Here is a 25,492-nt window from a genome sequence, read left to right as displayed (position 1 = left end):
CAGGCCATTCATATGAACTGTCACTTCCTATACAGCCTCAATGTACAACTCAGAAGCTGGCCCCTTGCTCTCTAATGAGCTCTCAAGAATCAGCCTCTCAAGAAGCTAAATGGGGGACGATAACTTGTTTACTTCACACTTTTTCATGCCTGGTTCTGCATTGGGTCCCCCTGCAGCTACTGCTTCTGTTCTGGTCGAGGGCCTCCTCACTACTATGCCAAGAGTTTATGTCTTTGCGGTCTCCTCTCCTATGACGGGCTCTGGGCTGGTGGAGTTGGTACTGACAGCTGGATGGTCACAGGTGAAATCATGACTAGCTGTATGGACGGGCGTAGCACTTTGGACGACTGACTGGTCTGGCGATATGGTTCCCTCACAGGCCGGCATGGTGCTCTGGGCTGTTGACGATGATGAGAGCACAAGCTGTGTCCGAGGCTGAATCCTGACATGGTTAGCTCTCCTGCCGTGGTGACGCTGAAGGGCTCTAGTTTCTGAGCTCAGATAGAAATGTGCCCTGGGTCTACAATGGGCTCACAGCAGACGAATATGTCTTGGATACCAGCCAACCAGAACTGATGGTGCATCTCGGGGGTTGTGAGCTTTGGCTAGGGTCCCAATTGAACCAGGGAGAGTGAAGCTGTGTCGATTAGGGCTTGACACTGAATGCCATTCCAGAACTCAGTTCAAATATAGCCTCTAAGCTTGGCCTAGCCGGCCAAGTCTGTGATGCGTGGGAGGGGGAGAAAGATTGGACAGCAGTTACCTCAATCTAGTTTAAAAGGCGATGGCTGAGGGATCAGGGGTGCCAGGGCTGGGTAGTGATGAGTGATCATGTCAACTTCCACCCGGCTTGTCTTACTCTGGTGTGTGCACTTGTAGCCCGGCTGGTAGCATGTAGAATTGTCTCTGCCCGTTCTACTTCTGTCCGTTCTGAGGACGTAGAGCCTTCTTCCTACTCCTCCTGACCAACACTCCTTGCAGACAGGTGCCACCTCAGCCCGTAGGAGTATCCTGCAGTGACAAATATCACCCTCCCCGCCCGGCTTCCCTCCCTCGAACATGGGCCAATTGTGTTTGTAATAGATGCTCGACAAAGCCGGATGCACATTCAAACCTACAACCTCTGGGGTGGTGGTGGGGCCAGTGTTGCCAGATTCTGTGAGAGAAACAAGCAACCAGGTCTAGGAAAACCAGCCCAAAAGAAGCGACTATGGGCCACATGAGCACTTTAACATATACATCAGCTATTTGAAAACAGCCGATCTACAAGCTCACAAAGCGTCGCGATGCGACGCGTTGTGAGCTTGTAGATCGGCTATTTTCAAATAAAATCTTGCTGGGAAATTATTATAAGCAGATCTGGCAACCCTGGGTGGGGCACTTTACCACTGCACCACCCGACGGCCCGTCGTGGCGCCAACGCTGTCCGTCATGGGGCTTGCAAGCGGCCTTGGAACAGTGCCTTTTTAATTCTGGCAGGCAGGCGGTAAGGCAGAATTCTGCACAACATCTGTTCAATTGGATTGGCAGCTTTCAGCAGTCATTCTTCCTCATAAAAGATTCAGTCCAGGTGAATGTCACATTCTGTGAGAGTCCTGCAGCCTGCATGGCTGCTCTCTTGGAGAAAGGAAGCCTACTTGAACCAGGGCATTCTGACTTTCTTGGCATGCTGCAGCAGTGTATACAACAAAATGTTGATTAGAGGATTTAGACTGTAATAAATGTGTACGCAACAATGCTCGTTGTTGATCTTGATAAGTTAAGATTTGGCAAATACTTACTTGGCAACAACATAACAAATACAAATTTGTGCAATTCATTCACTCATTCAGTAAACAGTACACACACCCAGATTGCTACTATTGCTACTTTATTAAAACATATTTACATTTAATCTGCAAGCCTATACAATTTCACTTCTGAGAAAGATAATTAAATAGACACTGTCATTATATGATATTTCTTTTCAGCCGTTGGGTTTTCATGATTCAATTTGCAGGAACAAAGATTCTTCCTGAATTAAAGGTGGTGCAAGTGATATTTTTGTTGTTCAGTCATTCAGCGATTTCTCATAATTGTCTAATGATTTGTTGGTGATAATAAGAAATAAGAATAAAAAATGTAATCAAATAAACTCTGCTTCTCGATTAATCGATTAACCAACAGGTCTAAATTTTGGTTTCGATATATATTCAGTTAATTGCCCTGTCCTTCAGCATATCTCCATGGCCAGGTCAAATAACCTGGCCAAATCACTTTCTGTTATTTATTTATTCTGTTTTATATTTTCAAATTGACATATGTGCATTTCTCTTTTTTTTAAAACCTTTATGGTGGTCACCTTTTGCACCATGCAGTCACCTTTTTGTCATTTCTCATTATCATTTATTCATAGAAGGTCCCCCCAATTACAATTGGAGTGATGGATGAGGCCTCTGACATTATTAAAGGCACATCTAATGTTCTGTGTGTCAGTGGCACAGGTGAAGTGAGGGTAAATATATTTTTTGTTATTTGTATTCAGATCTAAAAACATCTTCGATATGAATTCTCTTGCTGCCTGGGCATCCCGTTGGGGACCTGGTAAAAAGAGACAGTACTGTGAATTCAGTGGCGCCAATAAAAAATGTATTAAATAATAAACTGTTGTACAGTTGCAGTATATGCTGGGTTACAGAGACCTACAAACCGTTTTAGCAAACAATACAAATACCATTACATTCAAATTAAAATGTGTTTAAATAGTGCTCAAAATATTGTTAAAATTTTCTTCAAAAACGCTAAATTAAGTGAAACTGTTCAAATTTGAATAAATATTGTACATTTATAACATGCAAATCAAATTATGACAATAAGAAAGACCCAAGAAAATGACATTTTGTGGCTCTACTAGAAAGGTTATCTCACCATCATATTCAGGGAAGTAGTCAACCAAATGTGAAAACATGATTTTTTCCTCCAGTAAATCTGTCTTGTTCATAATCAAGACGATTTTTGAATTTTGAAACCATTCACAGGATATTATTGTCTGGAACAAGGCTTTGCTTTTCTCCATTCGATTCTGTGTAAAAAAAAATGCAGTTATTGTTGAAGTTATTTTAGTGCATAGATAATATTTATTCATATATATTATTTACTATAGTGACTAAAGGGATTCCCCTGCAGCTATAAACACACACACATGCGCATACACACACACGCGCATACACCCACACCCACCCACTCACACACACACACACACACACACACACACACACACACACACACACACACACACACACACACACACACACACACACACACACACACACGCACACACGCACACACACACACACACACGTATACAACAGTACCATAAGAGTTTGAGCTTCAAGTGCATAAATGTGCAAAAAGCTCACAGATAGAAAAAGGCTAACAGTGAAGATAAAGTGAAAGACTGGAGGATACGGAAAGAATGGTTCAGCTTCATAGAAATCTAGGTCATTTGGGTTTATTCAAAGGACAAAATGATTGTGCCCTTCAAAATGACTAGCTTATTAACCACATTGAATGACTTCCATCTAGTCAATCTGTGCTCAGAGGATGGATAATAATCAGATCAAAAGATGATTCTGGACTGAACTTAAAGCTACACAGGCTGAGCCATTACAGCACAAATGTAATGGGAAGAACTTGAACTTTGATCTGTTTGACCTTTGACATTGTTTCCTGTTAGATTACAATCAGAACGTAGTTTATCAACTTGTTTGAGAATGCCCAGTTGTTGTGGGGTTTGCATCTGTTGAGTTTAGTGATATGTTCATATTGTCACAGCCTCTGCATATTTGACATACTGATTCAGTCTATCTTACACCTATATGTCAGCACCATATTCCAAATAACACACTGCAATGCAATGCTTTGAGACTGTAGTTTTATGTGTACATATTTAAGATGTTGGGTGTCAGTCATTATTATTATCATTATTATTATTATTATTATTATTACATCTATTATTACACTTATTATTATTATTATTATTATTATTATTAGTAGTAGTAGTATTATTATTATTATTATTATTATTACTATTATTATTATTATTATTAACTGATCTACACTACACCCACTTGCATTAATTCACAATGTAATTCACTCATATGACTGATAATCTTAAAGATATCAATCCGAAAAACAATGTATGTGCAGGGACCTGTGTCGGCGCTGAGCTGAGATTCAGCCAGACTGCGTCCTCATGAGTGTTGCCAGCTTAAGACTGTGTGCTCCCCTCTCCACATTTATGCCACAATGGAACTTCCCCTGCGTTTTAAAATCTGCTCAACCCTTCCCATTACCTTGCTCCTACTACAGCATTAAATACTGTATACATGCAAATAACCAATTGAATTGCTATACAATTAAACTACCTGTGTCTTCACATAGTAACAACACCAGTAGAAGCTATTACTGCAGCTTACTTTGGCTGCCATAGTCTGTTAAGTGCAACAGAAAAGGGATTTGGAGCCAAGGGAGAAGCGCTGAGGAAGAAGGGGTTAAGGTGCTTTGTTTTTTAAACAAGGCCGCATATTGTTAGAGTGTAACTTTAATTTATGTGTAGTATAAGTGCTTTTCATGATGCTGACTACAGCCTGAGTGTTACCTCATTGACAGACTCAGCAAGAACCTGGTCATACTCGCTGAGGGCTACCAGGAACAAGACAACTCTAACCTCCTCAAAACAGTGCATCCACTTTCTCCTCTCTGAGCGCTGACCACCAACATCTACCATCCTGGAAATACATTTTAAGGACATATAGGAACAAATAGCATCTACAATACCTTGTGAATACAATTGCATGTATTTATGTAAATGTTTATCTGACAGTGTCCAATTTTAAAAAGACACTATACACTGCTTAGGCACATCAAAAGAACCCTAAAACGTGAATATTACAATTAATTTTCAACTTTCAATGTTTCCTTTCTGTTTTCCTGTCAACTGTTTCATTACTTGTTTAATTACTTACTTCATAACTTTCATATATAGTCTGAAATTTGTGAGGACAGTTCCTCTGGAACACACTATGATTTTATCAGACAAAAGGCACACAACATAACAAGAGGAGTGATATTATATAAAGTACAGCAGGAATTGAAAACAACGCATTGCTGATGAATGGTATTTCTTGGCAGTTGCTTCAGTTGCCTCAGTAGCCTGTATTTTGCTTTTGTAACATTGTTGTTGCTAGCTTAAATCCTTAAACCCTTCATACACACCATATTCTAATTACTAGGACAAAACAGACAAGTTAGACTATTTGTATGGGCCCACCTGTAGATGCACTTTTCCGGGTCAAAATGGTACTCCATAATACCTGTGGTGGGAACCCTCACCCTCAGGACATCCTGTTGTGTGGGCACATACGCAGAATCAGTGATGCGGTCAAGGGCATTGAGATAGCTGTGCACACATGAACAGGGGACAGACAGAAGGAAGAACCTTCAGAATCAAAGTATTTGGCAAAGTCTGAGACAGTTGATTTGGTCTCTGTGTCCACTCACTATCTGGCTGAGTCTGAGATCTGGTATTCTCTCTTCCGACTGTAGCATTGCTGGATCCCAGGGTCAGTCCATAGGCTCTTGATGGCTTCAACATATGGATTCATAAACGTTGTTACCTTCTCCACATCTACCTCACTGACTGTACTGGCATAGGCCTGAGCAGAAGCAGAGAAGATACATCACAATAACAATCCATCCATGTACATCTATCCAACACAAACAAACACGTCCACCGTCGACCCACAAGGCTCACTCCCCCTCTCACTCTCCCTGCCGCTCTATCTCTCACTAATCAAGCTCTCAATCCATGTCCCTCTATCCACTTCTCTCTTGCTGATCAAGCTCTCACTCTCCCTCCCTCTGCCAGTCTGTCTGTCTGTCTGTCTGTCTGTCTGTCTCTCTCTTGTTGATCAAGCTCTGGTCTGACATCACACACAACAGAAACCGTTAATTAACAATGTCCACATTTGCGCTGATGTCGAGGCAGGTCCAGTTCATTTGTGTGTCAGGCATGTCCAGTCCGTATATGGGCATATCTGTGTGCCCTTCTGTTACGGCCAGCCGTATTTGTATTTATTATGATATATTTGTATTTGGTTTATTTTGGTATAATTATAATGTTTTGGAATATTGTGGTATTATTTGTGGCCTGTGTTATATTGTTGCTTTTCTGTATCCTTATAAGGTGGAGACTGGTGTGAATGCTGTGCGACTGGGTGTGGCGCTGATTGCTGGTGTGAGTGAAGTGGCTGATTGCATTCAGGTTGACACAGATTGACAGGTCCAGCCCCTGGCCCTGTCCCCTGCTTCTATTCGTCGCCCCTTTGTCTCCGCCCCAGCCAGGGTTGGCTGTTCTCTGGAGCTCACCTACAAACGCTTCAGGGGGACTGGTTGCTCTCATTTGAAAGAGCAAGCAGAGATTCAATCCCTCTGTTTCCCCGAACCCATGTAGCCTGTTTGTTTGTTCATTTGTCCTTCAGTTACTTTGTTTGTCCTTCAGTTACCTTTGACTCATTTAGTTACGTTGTTTGATCTTCAGTTACCTTATAGTTAAACCTGTTGCTTTCTGACCTGTATTTTGAGTTAATTTTGAGTTATTTAGTATATATTTGCACCTTTTCAATCATTATTGTATTAATCTGCTCACTCGCCTTGTAAGGGGTGTTTGGTCTTTTTATTTGGTTTAACCACTTCCTTGTTTGTTTCTGTTGATTCTTTAGTTAGGAAAGTAAGGTTAGGTTTAGGTTAGGGGGTAATTTTCTTTATTAGGTAGACATTTTGCAAATGTAAACCGACACCCTGAAGTTTTTGGCACTTATGAAAAAAAAAAATTGAAATCTCTGCACAAAAAAAGGAAAATAAAATCAATTCATTTTTAACAGCGACTTTGTCCTCCATTATTATGTCACCTCCCCTACCCTAGACAGGGGGTCGTAACACCTTCATAGACACATCCGACCTGCCACAACTTACACATAATACAAGCAGAAAACATGTTGCCATGTTGCCTTATGAGCTTGCCTGCCATTGTTGGGGTTATTGTGCTGACAATGCTGTGCAAAGCAAAGCATTGACCAGTATATTCAAGTTCCAGGACCCAGCAATTAGCCTGGTATCCAGCCTGCTTCGCTACGTTCGGCGGACTTTTTTTTCTCTCTTCGCTTCTCGAAGAGAGAAAAAAAAGTCCGCCGAACGTAGCGAAGCAGGCTGGATACCAGGCTACCCAGCAATAGCTAAATGTCTGAATTGTAAATAAAAAATTGTAACAAAATAATGAGTGTCAATTGATCATCTCTGGTAGAAGTTGCATGCCTGCATAACCTGTTTGTTGTGCAACAAATGGGAATAGTGAAATAAAGTGGAAGCAGATACCATTACTGTACCTTGTTGTGTTCATACGTGTAAGGGATCTGTAGTGTGGTCATAGCATGAATTATAGACTGCATTGCTGTGAAGATGTGCCGATAGATCAGCCGGGTGAAGCATTTCCTGTCCTCCTCAGGGTATCCAGAACCATAAATGATTCTCATTTGTTTGAGAAATGTGCTCTTTCCACTTTCACCAGTCCCTAAGAAGTGGGAAACACATATTGTACAGAATACTGTGCATTGCAAAGTGGTATAATATCAGTGTCTAGGTCCATTTGGATTTCAATTTGTCTTTCCAATGCTCATTATTCATTTTGAAAATAGTCTGCCTCTTACTAATGACTGTATGCACCTTTGTACTGTATCTGTCAATAGCCTGAATAGGTACGAGTTAGTATAACATTCCCCCCAATAAATGGCAAATAGTCAGGTTGTCACATTCCTCTGCATTGCATTACTTTGTGTATAATTACTGAGTACATTCATATACATTTAGTATCAATATCCTATAGTAAGTTGAAAATAATTGGGCACTATCTGAGAAAAGTATTTTGGTTCTGGTCGTATATGTTTGAACTGGGGAGTTTTTACTGCAACCATGGTGAGTGTGCATGTGTGGTGGAGAATAACAATGTGCTTGAGTGGATGATCTTATTATAAACCTAATAATGGGACACAAAGCACCAAACACATTTAACTCATTAAACCTTCTGTTTCATCTACATCTAAAGGTAATCACACAGCTTGTTATGGCAGGGGCAATATCACTAACAGAAACTAGTACTGTGCTGAACAATAATACATGGATTCATGTTAAGTGGTAGCCTAACTCGTAAACAAACGGCATAGCCTACAGTACATTCCTCATTGGACACTATATTGTACCATATGGTTCATTTGATATGCCTTATACCAAGCAAAAGGAACTTGTGTTCTCCTCGTATTCTCCTTGTATCCCGAAGGAGCTGTCTCTCTATCTTCTCATTGATCAAAAGAGCCTCTTGAGCCTTCTTGCTGAGACAGCAGGCAGCCATGGAACCAACACTCATGAGCCTGGATGTGCTTCACTTTTGGATAAAGGCTAGTTGACAGTCATCCTTCCTGCAAATTACACAGGACAAGACAGAAATATTGAAATGAACACACGAAATAATGTACCCATATTGAATAAATACAACAATATGTTATTAAATCAAGGGGTGGGCCACTATAGAATGGTTAAAAAAATATATTAAAAAAGTGTGGCCAGACCAGGTGCATATCTCAGGGTGTGTTAAAGAGTTAAGATACCTAGGAATAGAGAAAGTGCATCTTCCGAGACGAGGGGGAGATATAGACAATCTCCTATTGAGGAGGGAAGTATGGTGGATCCATTATCTTAAAGCTATGGCACCAACAGGACTCAATGAGAACTTTGATATTAGGCGTTATTTGTAAACAAGCCAATGAAGGGAGTTGTGTGTAGGTTGTAAAACTTTTCAACTTGTCTTTTCCTTGTGGTGTGTTTTTTGCTTGTAACTTGTGGTATACAATGGCAAGGATCTGGACCGGGTCAAAAGATGTATAGTTTTTGAAGAGTATTTTTTGAGAAATGCATGTTCTGAAATGCATTTTTTGAAAAATGTTTGTCAGCAGGTATTAAGCATAGACCTTATTGCCTGTCTGTTGATCAAAAAAAAATAATTCTTCTTTCTTCTTTTTCTAAAAAACTGTCTTAACTCTCTCAATGCCACGCCCCGACATATCCCGAGTTTTTCCCGAGTACCCTCAGTGCCAGCACGAGAAATCCCGAGTTTTTACTTTTGACTGTGGTCGCGCTATTCTGTGTATTTTTCATGATCACTTTCGCTTCCTGACTCCTTCAGAGTCACCCGGAGCCGGATGTAAAAAAAAAAAAAACATTTCCGGGTCACGTTGTTTTTCTCCGGTGATTTTCGGCCAGAATAGGGAAAGTCACGGTTTTTCACACGTTATAAAAAACAAACGGAGAGGTCCACGTCTACTCTCTTTGGTCTGGGTGACGATCAGTCATCGTAGTCGTGTATCACATCGTAATTTAGCGCGATCAACGATTGTCAAAAATGTCAACATCCGGTTCTGACCGGATATGACGTGAGCCTGTTTGGGAGGGGGCGAGTGAGCCAGCGAGATCATCAATGTGTCGATTTGTTGCTCTCTACTGGTAGAACTGTATTATGGGTTTAAAACCCCAATCAGATCATTTATTTGAATGAAAAATTACAAAATTACAAAATTTAAAAAAACACAAATTCCTGGCAGTTTGGGAGTACTTTATGAAAATACTCTTGGCACTGAAAGAGTTAAAGAATCAAGAAAATGTTCTAAAAATATTTTGTAAAAAATTTAAAAGATGAAGTGTTGTCTTTTGATATAATGTTTATTAAGTCTTGGTACCGCCCCTGATCACCAGGTGAGGCTGGTAACCAAAATCATTCATTTCTGTATAAAAAGAGGTAATTTCCTGCTTTCTTGTTTATACTTGAAAAAGACCGAAAGGGTCGAAACGTTGTATCATCAGCTGTTTTGTTTAAATAAAACCTGGAGCACAAAAGTGAGTTGCGAGCCCTATCTTTTTCTCATTATCACTGTTCTTACAGCTCAGCTCAGCACCAAAGAACGGAGGATGTGCGTTATTTTTTTTTCTGTGTTAAAGAGTTGAACATGAGGAGGGCCCATTCACTGTCTGGACCTTTACAGAAGCCCAGCAATTTCTGTGGGCAGTCCTCACCATAGTTTATTGATTATAGCCACTACATTTGGGTTTAGGCTACTTTGTATATACTGAACTTGATTTGATATATATATAGGAAAATTGTGAAAAGAACCTTGAACTGTATCAGCTGTGTGAAAAGCTGCATACAGCTATAGCTGTACAAATGTACAATTAGAAATGTGAAAGTATTTTGTTATATCTTATAAAATATATAAATATACACTGCATACAACATCTTAACAAATCATATACAGTAAGTGTCTAGAGTACAGACACTTGATACAAGATTGTCGTGTGACAAGGCACATACATAGGGTATGAAACATTTTCACCTTAAAGGACACCATTGCGATTTTAGAGAGACAGACAACCAGACAGACAAACTACTTTGCCTTTTTTTCCCCTAAATTTTTATCCCACGATTTCGTAACCCCTATTTTTCACCCAGTGCCAATTGCCTAAGCATGTAATCCTGGGCTCTACTCTCCCTCTGCCAGCCTGGGGAGAGCCCCGAACTCAGCTCATGCTTCCTTCAACGCATGAGGAGTTAGCAGACCGCTTCTTATTACCTGACAGGGGGAGTTTCCCCGGTAGGACGTAGCGCGTGGAAGGAACACGTTATTCCAACCAGTTCCTTTCCCCTCCATCAGGCGCCCCAGCTGACCAGGGGGAGGCAGTAAAGAGACCAGGATTACTGCATGTTTTTTGTGAGGGTACCTACCCTAGGGTACACAGGGAGAACATGCAAACTCCACACAGAAAGGCCCTGCGTGTGCTCCTGCTCAAAAAGGTTGTTGCACGCCGTGTTACCGCGTCCCAAGACCAATGCATCCCTGATCATAATCATAATTTGTGTTGTGGCGCTGTTGCAGCAGTTGAAAGCGTGTATTACACTCAATGGAAACAAAGACATATAGTACAGTGAACTTCCAGCACAGACGGCATTAAACAGTCTTTCAGTCTTCCAAAGCTATGATGCCCTTATATCTGTTTTAGCTCATTATCTCACGTTGGCTGGCTCAGAGCCATCTCAATGGGTCTGGATTCTGAACTGTCTGAATAAACAGGTACTATGTGTCAGTCAGATCCCATGTATTTCCATGGAAACGAAGATAACACTCGCAAGGTTATTTTGAGAGCAAATTGCCCCACAATATGAATACATTTTCATTATGTATTTTATTTTGTTAAGAACTATGCAATCACAATATTACACCCGAGGGTGAACTTTACCCTTATTATTGCCACAACAGTTATACAGTGAGGAACAAGGCGCTCATGTAGCCTAATATTGTTTAATTCAGGTAAAATAATAAATAAGTACGATTGAACAACTTGTAATCACACTGTGCAAAACAGTACACTATGAAGTAACAAGTCCTTACCCCTGATGATAGCTGAGTTCAAGTGTTGTGGTGATGTGAAATATTGGCTTAGACAGCAGTACAAAAACACATATATTCAATGGAAATGAAAGGTTCGGTTCCTCTGCTCATCTTCCCAGCGCTCACGATTGCCTTGTCCCTTCTATTACTCAGACCCTATTCCACTCCCTGCTTCTGTGCTGCGTAGGAGGGAAATCAAATCAAGCTGTCCATGTGACTTCCTGTGTGCACGAGGGTTGTGCTCTGATGGGAAAGGCAGAGGGAGGGGCGGCCGTGTGTGTATAGAGCAAAGACAGCGGAGCAGAGTAAAGAATGGATATTAAAACATACTGCCAAGAACATTAATTATTAACCTGTAAGCATATTCATAAAATGTCGACACTAATACATATAATTAAATAGGCAGCATCCATTAGACACAATATCTTTCTTTTCAGCCGTTGGGCTTTTCAATTTGCAGGACCATGATGTACAGTATAGCAGAATGGTGTATGAAATGATTGTACAATTTGTCAAAGTACAAGGTCTTGTAAAAAAAATACAGGGAGTGACTTATTCCAATCAAAGATTGTTTATGGATTAACTGTATGAAAAAGAAAAAACGACATGCACATACCAAACCAAAAGTTGTGCAGGTGCTGAGCGACGATCAGTGCAAGAATAAAAAATAAAATAAACGCTTGCACACTGAGGGCTTGAATATTATAGATGCTTTAATGCACCAAAAGTTGCTGTGACGTTTGGAGCTAAACGCTCTTCCTCAGACTGAGCTGACGCTAGGTGTGGCGCTCCAACTCAGCAATCCATCTTCCAGGGGTCTAACACTTTGAAAAGGGGATAGAGTTGACACCCTCATTGGGCAACTTGGACATTTCAGTAAATCTGGTGAAATACACAAAACTCGATTCAACCTGCAGTGTATTGCATAGCCTATTTGGTTGAATTTGTAAGCTCTCAGTATTGTGTAGGCTCTTCTGTCAAGCTTACACTACCAACCCACTTGAAGTGGCACTATACCAGACTTCTTTACATTTTGGTCTATAGCTTGAACCTTAGATCCCAATATCAGACTTGAACTGACTAGATTTTCAGCCATTTTACATTTTCTTCAAAACACACTTGTTACTGCTACGCCTACAGATTTGAGTCCCAATCTCACACAAATTGGAACACATTATCTCTGGAGTAATGTGATGAACTTTTTTTTTATATTGCACACCGATTGTCAATCTGCAAATAATTATACATAAAAATAGAAGCTGTTACAGGCCCCAGTGGCATGAACAGATAAACAGGGAAAGAACAGGAGAAAGACTCGATTTGTCTTCATTTATATATAAATAAACAGTAAAAGTAATGCCGGTACTTTAACTGCCGGTAAGTTTTCTTTACTTTCTTTGTTTTAAAGATATTCAAATACTGTATCAAAACCCAATAAGCTCAGATGTTCACAAAATGACAATAAATGCTTCAAGACATACATTCTTATCTCTTATACAATGTCAACACAGTATTCTCCACATTCACATTCCCAAATGGTCAATTTGACCGATTCATCCAAACTAGTCATAGTTACAATAAACTGGATGAGTCCACAATGACTTTATCCAATAATATAGTGCTTAAAATAAAGTATTTTCAAACGTTATGACAACATGAGCTCTACACAACTCAGAGCCAAAAGCGCTTTCACTTCACTTATCCAGCGGTCGGCAACCTTAAATGTCATTAAATGTCATGCCATTTTGTACAAAAAAGATTATACAAAATCTGACCAAAAGGGGTGCCACAAATACAAAAAATGTCTCTGTTTGTTGCAGAAACATGATTTTCTTTTTACCAATCTTCACCACATTAGGTACTGTAGACCTCAGGGGTCACGTGATAATGAGTATCAAATAGCTTTTTGATATTCCAGTTTGCCTGTAATTGGCTTACAAAAGTAGTGGGAGGGGCCTATTCATAACAAAAAAGCGTCACATATCACACATTCAATGTCCAATCAAATTGGAATCGCAGAATGAGGGGGCTCTATGAGCGCACCTCCAAAAGCACTTTCACTTCTGGCCAATGATGCTGCCAATAAATGTGAAAAGTCAAACCCTATGTCGTAGAAAAGCTAATTCCCCCCGAAGCTTCCATGGCTATACCACAACTTACACAGCCCGGCCTAGGCCACCCAGCCTGGCAGTGATATGCTCTTGGCGGAGCATCACTTTCTAGTTATTATTGTGGCTTCTTTTGATGAAACAGAGAATGTTACAGTGGCACCTCTACTAATTTATAAAAGGTTGTTCTCCTCTAGGTTGATCTGCAAGATGTAGTGTTTGGCTAGCCTGGTAAACCCCCCTCCCTCCGGAAATCTCATTTGCATTTGATTTCAGCTGTGAAACAAAATGTGTGTTGCAAGCTTCTTCCTTTTGACGGAGTCAGGTTAGTGTTTAGCAGCAAGGAAGACAAACCTAATGTTCTCTGTGTCTGTAGCACAGGTGAAGTGGGAGTAAATTACTTAACTCTGATCTGGATTCAGATCTAAAAACATCTTCAATATGAATTCTCTTCCTGCCTGGGCATCCTGTTGGGGACCTGGCAAAAAAGAGACAGCACCGTGAATTCAATGGTTTATCAATAGCTTTAATTAAAAATAAATAGAAGATTGTTACTGTACACACCAGGGGAAAAAAGACCAGTTTCAGTAGGAAACAATACAAATACCAATACATTGAAATTAAAATGTATTTAGCACAAAAAAAACATTGTTTTAAAATCAAAAGATGCATAATATAAAAAAATGTAATTAATAATGAATAACATGCTTATCTATTTATGACTATAAGAAATCCCATGCTTATCTGAGTGACATTTTGTGGCCCCATCTCACCATTATATTCAGGGAAGTAGTCCACCAAATGTGAAAACATGATTTTTTCATCATCAGAGAGAGAGAGAGAGAGAGAGAGAGAGAGAGAGAGAGGGGGGGGGGGGGGGCTCCTCAGCCCGTAGGAGTACCTGCGGTGACAAATATCACCCTCCCCGCCCGGCTTCCCTCCCTCGAACATTGGCCAATTGTGTTTGTATAGACGCTCGACAAAGCCGGATGCACATTCAAACCTACAACCTCTGCGGTGGTGGTGCACCACCCAAGTGCGGAGTGCCTGACAACAGACAGTTGATTCCTGGATTTCCCTTGGTACTGTAGGTAAGCTGGCCTACCTGCCATTGGAGGGGGCATGCCGGTGTCCCTTGGAGTGTACATGGAATGGCCAGTCGTGGCACCATCGCTGTCCGTCATGGGGCTTGCAAGCTGCCTTGGAGCAGTGCCTTTTGAATTCTGGCAGGCAGGCGGGTATGCAGAATTCAGGCAGGCGGGTATGCAGAAACATCTGTTCAATTGGATTAGCTGCTTTCAGCAGTCATTCTACCTCATAAAAGAATCAGTCCGGGTGAATGTCACATTTCCTTCTGTGCAGGAGAGTCCTGCAGCCTGCATCCTGCGGCCCTGTTGTAAATGCGTATACGCAACAATGCAATCTTGATCAGTTAAGAGGTACACACTGCAGGATATTTAGTACGATATTGCTGTCGCCGACCTTTTTTGGCGCTCGCCGAAAAAACCTCCCGATCTGACACAGATCGGCCTTTGATCGGCGAGCTAATGCTTGCTGTGTGTGAAAGGTTCCGCGAGAAGATGTGGCCGCGATTATCCGCTCTGCGACGGCTTTCCGACCGTTTTCAGATAACTACCATGTTAGATATTCAGATGTGTCCCAGACAGGACAGCAGACAATATCTTACAGTATGAAAGGAGCTGTGACCACCTTGCGAGGAGATGCACGCTACAGCCAATGAGAGCACATTACAGCCATGGTGGCTATGGAAGGTCGGTGGACCTGACCACAACAAACAGATCCGCTGCATAGTTACCGTCCAGTCCTGTATTAAGTTAAACATTATTATAAAACAGAATGAGAGTGAGCGAGCGTGCTCGAAGGGGGGATGTTTATTTGAGACTATTGCACAGAGATAGAGAGAAAGACACAGAGAGCGAGCGATGTGTGTGTGTGTATGTGTGTGTGTGTCCTGGTCTGTGAGTGTTGCCAGATTTTGCGAGAGAAATAAGCAACCAGGTTTGTGAAAATGAGTACTTATACTAAGCCTATATACAAATACATTGGATACTTGAAAATAGACGATCTACAAGCTCACGTTGTAGATAGGCTTTTTTTAAAGAAGAAATTTTGGGGGGGGAGAATTTTTTTTTTGGAATATTTTCCAAATCCACACAGATCTTGTATGGGGGTCTATGGCACAACATATTTTCAGAAGGGGGAGGTCTGCGCCTCTGCGGACAATTAATTATTATTATTAATTTGGGGGTCTTTGCCATGAAAATGTTTGAGAACAACTGGTTCAAACAATATTAGGAAACAAGGCCAAAAAAGCAACTACACTTTCAAGCAACTTTACAGAAAAACAATCCCGAAGTCGCTTATAATAAGCGGACATGGCAACGCTGTCACTGACTTCAGCGCACTTGACGTGCGAGAGAGAGAGAGGGAGAGAGAGGGGGAGAGGGAGAGGGAGAGGGAGAGAGGCATATCACGGGATACGTCGATTAAAATGAATTGGAATAAACACAAATGTATGTATTGGGTCTGACTCTGGAGATAGCATCCTAGTGAACTATCCTACAGTGTGTAATCCCTGGTCGGGGATCAATCTATAGGGTGAAAATCACAACGACATATGACAGCCGATTTCAAGAAATAAACTCCTGCAGTGTGTAATGCTTAACGATCAGACGACCCCCGACCACTTTAAAAGTCCTACAGTGTGTACCTGCCCTACTTGGCAACAACATAACGAATACAGATTTGTGCCGATTTATTCACTCAGAGTAAACAGTACACTCACCCAGATTGCAGTTACTTTATTAAAACATAGTTCCATGTACAAATATTATTAAACTGTAAGCCTACAATTTCACTACTGAGAAAGATAAATAAATAGACACTGTCATTAGTTAGACGATATTTCTTTTCAGTCATTGGGTTTTCATGATTCAATTTGCAGGAACTTGAAAATATATAGATGTATATAGAATTATATGTACAGAAGAGTATATGAAATTATAGCTCAATTTTTCAAAGTGCAAGCTCATAAAAAAATACTAATTGAGACAGTCTTATTCAAATTAAAGATTCTTCCTGAGTTAAAGGTGGTGCAAGTGATATTTTTGTTGTTTGTTCAGTCATTTCTCATCTTATTCATAGAAGTTCGTACTGGTAACAACGCATCGCAAAGATGATGTCTCTGACACAATCGAAGGAAACTCTCATGTTCTGTGTGTCAGTGACACAGGTGAAGTGAGTGTATATGCATTTTCTGCTGTTTGTATTCAGATCTAAAAACATCTTCGATATGAATTCTCCTGCTGCTTTGGCATCCCGTTGGGGACCTGGTAAAAAGAGCCAATTCAAAATGTATTAATTAATAAACTGTTGTAGTATATGCTGGGGATACAGGGACCTACAAACCGTTTTAGTAAACAATACAAATTATTTTACATTCAAATTAAAAGCATTTAAATAGTGCTCAAAATACTGTTACAAATGTCTTAAAAAATACAAAATTTTGAAAAAAGTTCAAATTTGAATAAATATTGTACATTTATAACATGCGAATCATTTTATAACAATAAGAAAGACCCAAGAAAGTGACATTTTGTGGCTCTACTAGAAAGGTTATCTTACCATCATATTCAGGGTAGTAGTCAACCAAATGTGAAAACATAATCTTTTCCTCCAGCAAATCTGTCTTGTTCAAAATCAAGATTTGGAAGATTTTGGAATGTTGAAACCATTCACAGGACATTATTGTCTGGAACAAGGCTTTGCTTTTCTCCATTCGATTCTGTGTGGGAAAAAAACCGTATATATATATATATACACACACACACACACACACACACAGTGGAGTACAGTCTAATACTTCAATGTGCAACCTTTACTGAGAGGTGTTCTTCGAACTAGTGTTGAATTGTAGTTATTGTTGAAGTTATTATGTGCATAAATAATATTTATTCACTATAGTGACTAAAGGGCTCCCCCTGCAGCTATAAACACACACACGCACGCGCACACACACACACACACACACACACGCACGCACGCACGCACGCACGCACGCACGCACGCACGCACGCACACACACACACACACACACACACACACACACACACACACACACACAGACACTATGCAGAAAAAATAACCTATGTCTTCATATAATAACAACCACAGTAGAAGCTACTGTATAAGTGCAGCTTACTTTGGCTGCCATAGTATGTTAGGTGCAATAGAAAAGGGATTGGGAGCCAGGGGTGAAGTGCAGAGGAAGAGGGGTTAAGGTGCTTTGTTTTTCAAACAAAAATATGTGTTATAGATCCCCTTGTTTATCAGTAGAGGCTGCATATTGTAACTTTAATCTATGTGTAGTATACGTGCTTTGCATGATGCTGACATACAGCCTGAGTGTTACCTCATTGACAGACTCAGCAAGAACCTGGTCATACTCGCTGAGGGCTACCAGGAACAAGACAGCGCTAACCTCTTCAAAACAGTGCATCCACTTTCTCCTCTCTGAGCGCTGACCACCAACATCTACCATCCTGGAAATACATTTTAAGGACATAGGAACAAATAGCATCTACAATACCTTGTGAATAAAATTGCATGTATTTATGTAAATGTGTTTATCTGACAGTGTACACTGCTTAGGCACATCAAAAGCCTAAAACGTGAATATTACATTTAAGCTGTATTTACCTTTCTATTTTCCTGTCAACTGTTTCATTACTTGTTTGATTACTTTATTCATTACTTTCATATATTGTCTGACATGTGTGAGGACAGTTCCTCTGGAACACACTAGTCTGAGAAAATATTTTCTCAGACAAAAGGCACACAACAAAACAAGACGAGTGCTATTATATAGCAATATATAGCAACAAAACAAAAATTTGATGAATGGTGTTTTTTGGCAGTTGCTCCAGTTGCCTCAGTATAGGCTGTATTTTTCTTTTGTAACATTGTTGTTGCTAGCTTAAATCCTTAAACCCTTCATACACACCATATTCTAATTACTAATAATATAGGACACAACTGACTAAATGAAGCAGTCACAATACTAGGTATTTGAAAGGGCCCACCTGAAGATGCAGCCATGCAAGTCAAAACGGTACTCCATAACACCTGTGGTGGGAACCCTCACCCTCAGGACATCCTGTTGTGTTGGCACATACGCAGAATCAGTGATGCGGTCAAGGGCATTGAGATAGCTGTGCACACATGAACAGGGGACAGAAGTAAGAACCAGAATCAGTGGTGTTTGGTAAGGTCTGAGACAGTTGATTTGGTCTCTGTGTCCACTCACTATCTGGCTGAGTCTGAGATCTGGTATTCTCTCTTCCGACTGTAGCATTGCTGGATCCCAGGGTCAGTCCATAGGCTCTTGATGGCTTCAACATATGGATTCATAAACGTTGTGACCTTCTCCACATCTACCTCACTGACTGTACTGGCATAGGCCTGAGCAGAAGCAGAGAAGCAGAGAAGATAGATCCCAATAACAATCCATCCATGTATCTATCCAACACACACACACACACACACACACACACACACACACACACACACACACACACACACACACACACACACACACACACACACACACACACACACACACACACAGTCCAGTCCACAAGGCTCACTCCCCCTCTCACTCTCCCTCCCTCTCTATCTCTCACTAATCAATCAAGCTGTCAATCTCCCTCCCCCTGTCCTTCTATCCCCTTCTCTATTGCTGATCAAGCTGTCTGTGTCTGTGTGTGTGTCTCTCTCTCTCTCTCTCTCTCTCTCTCTCTCTCTCTCTCTCTCTCTCTCTCTCTCTCTCTCTCTCTCTCATTGATCAAGCTCTGGTCTGACATCACGCACAACAGAAACTGTTAATTTACATTGTCCATTCCTGCTGATGTTGGGGCATGACCTATTTGCGCGCCAGTCCTTTAACATAATACAAGCAGAAAACATGATGCCTCGCAGTGCATTATGAGCTTGGCTGTAGTTGTTGGGGTTATTGTGCTGACAACGCTGTGCAAAGCATTGACCAGCGTATTGGAAGTAGATACCATTACTGTACCTTGTTGTGTTCATACGTGTAAGGGATCTGTAGTGTGGTCATAGCATGAATTATAGACAGCATTGCTGTGAAGATGTGCTGATAGATCAGCCTGGTGAAGCATCTCCTGTCCTCCTCAGAGTATCCAGAACCATGAATGATTCTCATTTGTTTGAGAAATGTGCTCTTCCCACTCTCACCAGTCCCTAAGACATGACGAACAAACAAACACATATTGTACACAATATACTGTGCAAAGTGCTGTAGTCTCTGTGTCTGTCTAGGTCCATTTGGATTTCAATTTGTCTTTCCAATTATTCATTTTTAAAATAGTCTGCCTCTTGCTAATGACTGTATGCAGGGCAAAGGTGCGCTTACAAAGTTTTACACAGATTGGTGCAGTTATACTGTAGGCAAAAACACGAATCGGCCTGTTATAGCACCAATGACTCTGATTTTAACAGTGGAGCTATAACAGGCCCATGTGAAAAATGTGGGGCATTCAGGGAGTGTGTGCACAGTTTTGCGTTGTTTCCTCATTTTACACTATATTGAACTTAGGTTAATTTGATGTGCCTTATACCAAGCAAAAGGAACTTGACTGTTCTTCTCTCATTCATTTTGTCCCGAAGGAGCTGTCTCTCTATCTTCTCATTGATCCAACGAGCCTCTTGAGCCTTCTTGCTGAGACAGCAGGCAGCCATGGAACCAACACTCATGAGCCTGGTGCTTCACTTTTGGATAAAGGCTAGGTGACAGTCCTAATCCTTTCTGCAAAGTACACAGGACAAGACTCAAATACTTTTCAGAAATATTGAAATAAACACATGAAATGATGTACCCATATTGAATAAACACAACAATATGTTATTAAATCAAGGGGTGGGCCACTTGATTGGCCCACCCCTTGGGCTTGCCCGTAAAAAGTGTGGCATAGACTAGCTACATATCTCAGGGTGTGTTAAAGAGTTAAACGTGAGGAGGGCCCATTCACTGTCTGGACCTTTACAGAAGCCCAGCTATTTCTGTGGGCAGCCCTCATCATAGTTTATTGATTAACTCTCGTAGGGTCCTCGGGTCCTTTTAACCCGGTTTAACATTTTCAACATGAATTAAAAGTATGTAAAACATTTTTGTTCTCTATGAAACTTATTCTATTTGCCTTATTTACTGTACTAAACATGTGATATGAAAATGAAAATTTTCATTTTCATGAAAATGAAAATTTTCACCCAGGGCCTTCGGGTCAAAGTGACCCGAAGGCCCTGGGTGTGACTAAAACACGAAGACCCTACGAGGGTTAAAGCCACTAGATTTGGGTTTAGGTTACTTTTAATCTACTGAACTTGATATATAGGCAAATTACCTTGGCAAATTAAATTAGCTGTGTGAGAAGCTGCATGCACAATTGCACATTAGAAGCAATGAAAACAAACCATAGTGGTTTCTTGGGTTTAATCCTTTTAGCAATCCTGTATAGAACTGTACTTTCTGTGCTTTTTTTTGGCAAACTGTTAATAAAGTATTCAATCAATCAATCAAAAAGTCTTTAGTCTGTTAATCCTGTTAATGAATTATTTGCTGAGATGTCTTATCTGATAATGTGAAAGTATTTGGTTATATCTTAAAAATATATAAATATAGCCTACACTTTAACAACACAACACCTTAACAAATCATATAGTCTAGTACAAACACTTGATACTAGATTCAATGGTTTTAATGTAATTCTTTGCAGTGTCATGTGACGGGTATGGAATATTTCCTCCTTAAAGGACACCATTGCGAGTTTAGACCGACCGACAGACAGACAGACAGACAGACAGACAGACAGACAGACAGACAGACAGACAGACAGACAGACAGACAGACAGACAGACAGACAGACAGACAGACAGACTACTGTGCCATTTAATGTGTGGGATTGCCACTCGGATTTGCTTAGACAATCCAGGAATTTTGTTGTCTGTTCAGAAATAAATAATGCCACAAAATGTCTGCGATTCTGAGTATTTTCCAGCATTGCATACATTAGTATTGCTTAATGAGATCCAACAGCTTCCAGTGTTCATTGTCTCTGCCAGGCCGAAAGGCATGGCGAGAGAGTATGTTTTACCCCCTGTCCGTCCGTCCGTCCGTCCGTCCGTCCGTCCGTCCGTCCGTCCGTGTGTCCGTCCTGTCCGTCCGTTAGCAGCTAATCTCTGGCACCGTTGGCCCGGCCGCTGCGAAACTGTGCACGCACACTCCCTGGATGCCAACTCAGAACCTCTGGCCCATTTTTCAGATTGGCCGTTTATAGCGCCACCAGGAGGCCGATATGTGCAAAACACATTTATTGATACTACTCCTACAGATTTTGTCCAAACATCACACAAATCGGTACACAGTATCTCTATAGTCATGTGATCAACACGGATTTATCCAATTTCCTATATTCCATCCTGATTGCCTAAGATTGGCTTCCAAAGTTTGCAGGATTGTTCCGTTTTGAACAAAATGCCTCAAATCATGAACGCAGCTTGCGATTTCCGTGAAATTTCACACGCACATTTCTATTAGGCCGACGAAGAAATGCCACCCTTTTCACATTGGCCTGTTATAGCGCCACCAGCAGGTCTAATTCTGCAAACATATTTTTGGAACAAAATGCCTCAAATCATGAATGCAGTGTCCGATTGCAGTGAAAAGCCCTTGAACAAATGGCACCCTTTTCACATTGGCCTATTATAGCGCCACCAGGAGGCCACAATAACGTACCTGACCTGGCGGAGACCTGTGCTCCGAGGAGCACTTTTTCTAGTTCTTAAATGTAATTTGAACCAATCAAATATTTTAGATAAAGAACACATTTATTGGTTTAGTTAGACTGTAAGCCTACTGTATGTCATTAAGTTAGGGTTAGGGTTTTTGAAGCAGTCAAGCAGCATGTGTGATCAGAGCTATGCAAACTAATAATAAACGTTTTGTTATTGAAGTATACACAGAAAGTATATACACATTAAATAATGACATTTAAGGGTAGGCCCTTGACGTGTATTCACTAACATCATGAGTTGAGTCTCTGACATTTGAGACATTTTGATCATAATTGTGTCTCTGCCACAAGTTCACTGTATTCCTCAATGAGTGTTGTGGCACTGTTGCAGCAGTTGAAAGCCTTTATTACACTCAGTGGAAACAAAGACATACAGTGAACTTCTAGCACAGACGGATTAACCAGTCTTTCAGTCTTCCAAAGCTATGATGCCCTAATGTCCGTTTTAGCTCATTATCTCATGTTGGCTGGCCCAGAGCCATCTCAATGGGTCTGGACTCTGAACTGGCTGAGTAAACAGGTACAGTGCTAGTGATGTGTCAGTCAGATCCCAAGTATTTCCATGGAAACAGAGAAAACTCTCGCATGTTTATTTTGAGAGCATACTGCCCCACAATATTAATGCATTTTCATTGTATTTTATTTTGTTCAGAACTGTTCTACATTCACAATATTAAACCCGAGGGTGTACGCTACCCTCATTGTTGCCACCACAATACGGTGAGGAACAAGGCACTCATGTAGCCTAATATTGCTTAATTCAGGAATAAATAAGTAAAATTGAATAACTTGTAATCACACTGTGCAAAACAGTACACTATGAAGTAACAAGTCCTTACCCCTGATGATAGCTGAGTTCAAGTATTGTGGTGATGTGAAATATTGGCTTAGAGCAGTACACAAACACATATATTCAATGGAAATGAAAGGTTCGTCTGTTCATCTTCCCAGCGCTCACGTTTGCCTTGTCCCTTCTATTACTCAGACCCTATTCCACTCCCTGCTTCTGTGCTGCGTAGGAGGAAATAAAGTCAAGCTGTCCATGTGACTTCCTGTGTGCATGAGGGTTGTGCTCTGATGGGAAAGGCAGAGGGAGGGGCAGCTGTGTGTGTGTATAGAGCAAAGACAGCGGAGCAGAGTAAACAATGGATATTAAAACATACTGCCAAGAACATTCATTATTAAATAGGCAGCATCCATTAGACAAAATATCGTTCTTTTCAGCCGTTGGGCTTTTCAATTTGCAGGACCTTGATGTACAGTATAGAAGAAGAGTATATGAAATTATGACTTATTCCAATCATATTGTTTATAAATTAACTGTATGAAAAAAACACACATCCCAAACCCAAAATTTGGCAGGTGCTCAGCGACAATCAGTGCAAGAATAAAAAATCTGATGGTATGCACACTAGGGGTGGGACGATATGGGTACCTCACGATACGATATGTATCACGATATTAGGCCCACGATAACAATATATATCACGATATCTGAAAATGCCGATATATTGCGATATCACGATATATTGCATGAAATTTCACCAACGATATATCACGATATCTGAAAATATCGATATATTGCGATATCACGATATATTGCATGAAAATTCACCAACGATATATCACGATAGTCCTTGTATTCAATTCATAAACACATAAAATAGCACCAAACAGTTCAAAATCATCATTACACAAATACAGAGTAGGAAAAACAACGTATCACAAACTTAAAAAAAAAAAAAAAAAAAAAATCGATATCGATATTTTCCGGGAGGATATCGATTATTTATCGCGGGAGAAAGTATCGCGATATATCGATATATCGATATATCGTCCCACCCCTAATGCACACTGAGGGCTAGAATATCAACCAAAAGTTGCTGTGATGTTAAACGCTCTTCCTCAGACTGAGCTGACGCTAGGTGTGGCGCTCCACCTCAGCAATCCATCTCCCAGGGGTCTAACGCTTTGAAAAGGGGATAGAGTAGACACCCTCATTGGGCAACTTGAACATATCGGTAAATCTGGTGAAGAACACAAAACTTGCGGTGCATTGCATAGCCTATTTGGTTGAATTTGTAAGCTCTCAGTTTTTATTGTGTATGCTCTTCTGTCAAGCTTACACCACCAACCCACTTGAAATGGCTCCATACCAGCCTGCTTTACATTTTGCATTTTTTTCAAAACACAGTTTTTACTGCTACTCCTACAAATTGGAACACATTATCTCTTTCCTAACCTTTATTTTATATATATTACATATATACACACCGATTGTCTATCTGCAAATAATCAATCATAAAAATAGAAGATGTTACAGGCCCCAGTGGCAAGGCTCCATAAACAGATGTGTACTGTACGTGATTATTTGATACGGGTACTTCTGAGAGCCCGTACATAAATGTAACATCCGTGGCCATGGGATAAGCACTTTATATTTGAAATATGAACGTTTATGTAGATGTACGGGCCATAAATGGAGAAAGTGCAAACACCAGGTTGAAGTTCATCCATGACGGTCGTGACAGTCGACCGTCGTGTATCCATGGCTATTACTCCCTCTAACATTTCCCATGTTTTTAGTTTATTGAAATAATGTCATGCACATTTGTCCAGTGCATAGCCTACTGCAAGCCTTGTTGACTAGATTTAGAAGAGATTTTGAAGCTCTTGCTCCTGAAATGATCGATTATTTTTAAGGGGAAAATCATTTAACATGCAAGTCAATGGGTGAGAAGCGAAGTTTGCCAGGCGCTGCCAGGCCTGGGTGTGACTAACTTCGCACCACCAGTCACGGAGTGGGTGGGGCTTAGCAAAGGGGATTGACTGCTTTCAGCAGTCATTCTACCTCATAAAAGAATCAGTCCGGGTGAATGTCACATTTCCTTCTGTGCAGGAGCGGCCCTGTTGTAAATGCGTATACGCAACAATGCAATCTTGATCAGTTTAGACTTGGTAAACACTT

At 40.7% G+C, this 25,492-nt stretch overlaps 2 protein-coding genes across 2 annotated transcripts; both read right to left on the bottom strand.

The window, feature by feature from the left end:
* Window positions 1–2,069: 2,069 nt before the first annotated feature.
* Window positions 2,070–11,645, bottom strand: LOC308087426 (guanine nucleotide-binding protein G(q) subunit alpha-like). The gene is made up of 9 exons (XM_080431266.1): window positions 11,529–11,645; window positions 8,323–8,510; window positions 7,425–7,609; window positions 5,542–5,696; window positions 5,355–5,440; window positions 4,640–4,769; window positions 2,908–3,061; window positions 2,257–2,580; window positions 2,070–2,205 (listed from the first exon to the last, which is right to left on the bottom strand). The coding sequence occupies exons 2-6, from the start codon at window positions 8,456–8,458 to the stop codon at window positions 4,762–4,764; spliced, it is 570 nt and encodes a 189-aa protein (XP_080287392.1). The 5' UTR covers window positions 8,459–8,510; window positions 11,529–11,645; the 3' UTR covers window positions 2,070–2,205; window positions 2,257–2,580; window positions 2,908–3,061; window positions 4,640–4,761.
* A 4,892-nt stretch (window positions 11,646–16,537) lies between these two features.
* LOC308087424 (guanine nucleotide-binding protein G(q) subunit alpha-like) lies at window positions 16,538–23,496 on the bottom strand. Its single transcript, XM_080431263.1, has 8 exons — window positions 23,364–23,496; window positions 20,293–20,480; window positions 19,731–19,915; window positions 18,963–19,117; window positions 18,739–18,867; window positions 18,069–18,198; window positions 17,282–17,441; window positions 16,538–16,986 (listed from the first exon to the last, which is right to left on the bottom strand). The coding sequence occupies exons 2-8, from the start codon at window positions 20,426–20,428 to the stop codon at window positions 16,796–16,798; spliced, it is 1,086 nt and encodes a 361-aa protein (XP_080287389.1). The 5' UTR covers window positions 20,429–20,480; window positions 23,364–23,496; the 3' UTR covers window positions 16,538–16,795.
* Window positions 23,497–25,492: the final 1,996 nt, after the last annotated feature.

The sequence above is a fragment of the Gymnoscopelus braueri genome, assembly GCF_963280865.1.
Source record: "Gymnoscopelus braueri genome assembly, chromosome: 6".
In the NCBI taxonomy this organism is placed as follows: Eukaryota; Metazoa; Chordata; class Actinopteri; order Myctophiformes; family Myctophidae; genus Gymnoscopelus; species Gymnoscopelus braueri.
Note: the sequence above shows the minus strand (reverse complement) of the source record. Positions and strands in the feature narration are given on the sequence as shown.

Excerpts from the sequence above, each read along its gene's own strand:
- LOC308087426 (XM_080431266.1), bottom strand. The coding sequence starts at position 8,458 with ATGAGTGTTGGTTCCATGGCTGCCTGCTGTCTCAGCAAGAAGGCTCAA. Across the intron at positions 7,610-8,322 it reads ACACAAGTTCCTTTTGCTTG|GGACTGGTGAAAGTGGAAAG; the intron begins GTATAAGGCATA and ends CCCACTTCTTAG. Across the intron at positions 5,697-7,424 it reads ACACGTATGAACACAACAAG|GCCTATGCCAGTACAGTCAG; the intron begins GTACAGTAATGG and ends GCTTCTGCTCAG.
- LOC308087424 (XM_080431263.1), bottom strand. The coding sequence starts at position 20,428 with ATGAGTGTTGGTTCCATGGCTGCCTGCTGTCTCAGCAAGAAGGCTCAA. Across the intron at positions 19,916-20,292 it reads AGTCAAGTTCCTTTTGCTTG|GGACTGGTGAGAGTGGGAAG; the intron begins GTATAAGGCACA and ends GTCATGTCTTAG. Across the intron at positions 18,199-18,738 it reads TTGCATGGCTGCATCTTCAG|GATGGTAGATGTTGGTGGTC; the intron begins GTGGGCCCTTTC and ends ATGTATTTCCAG.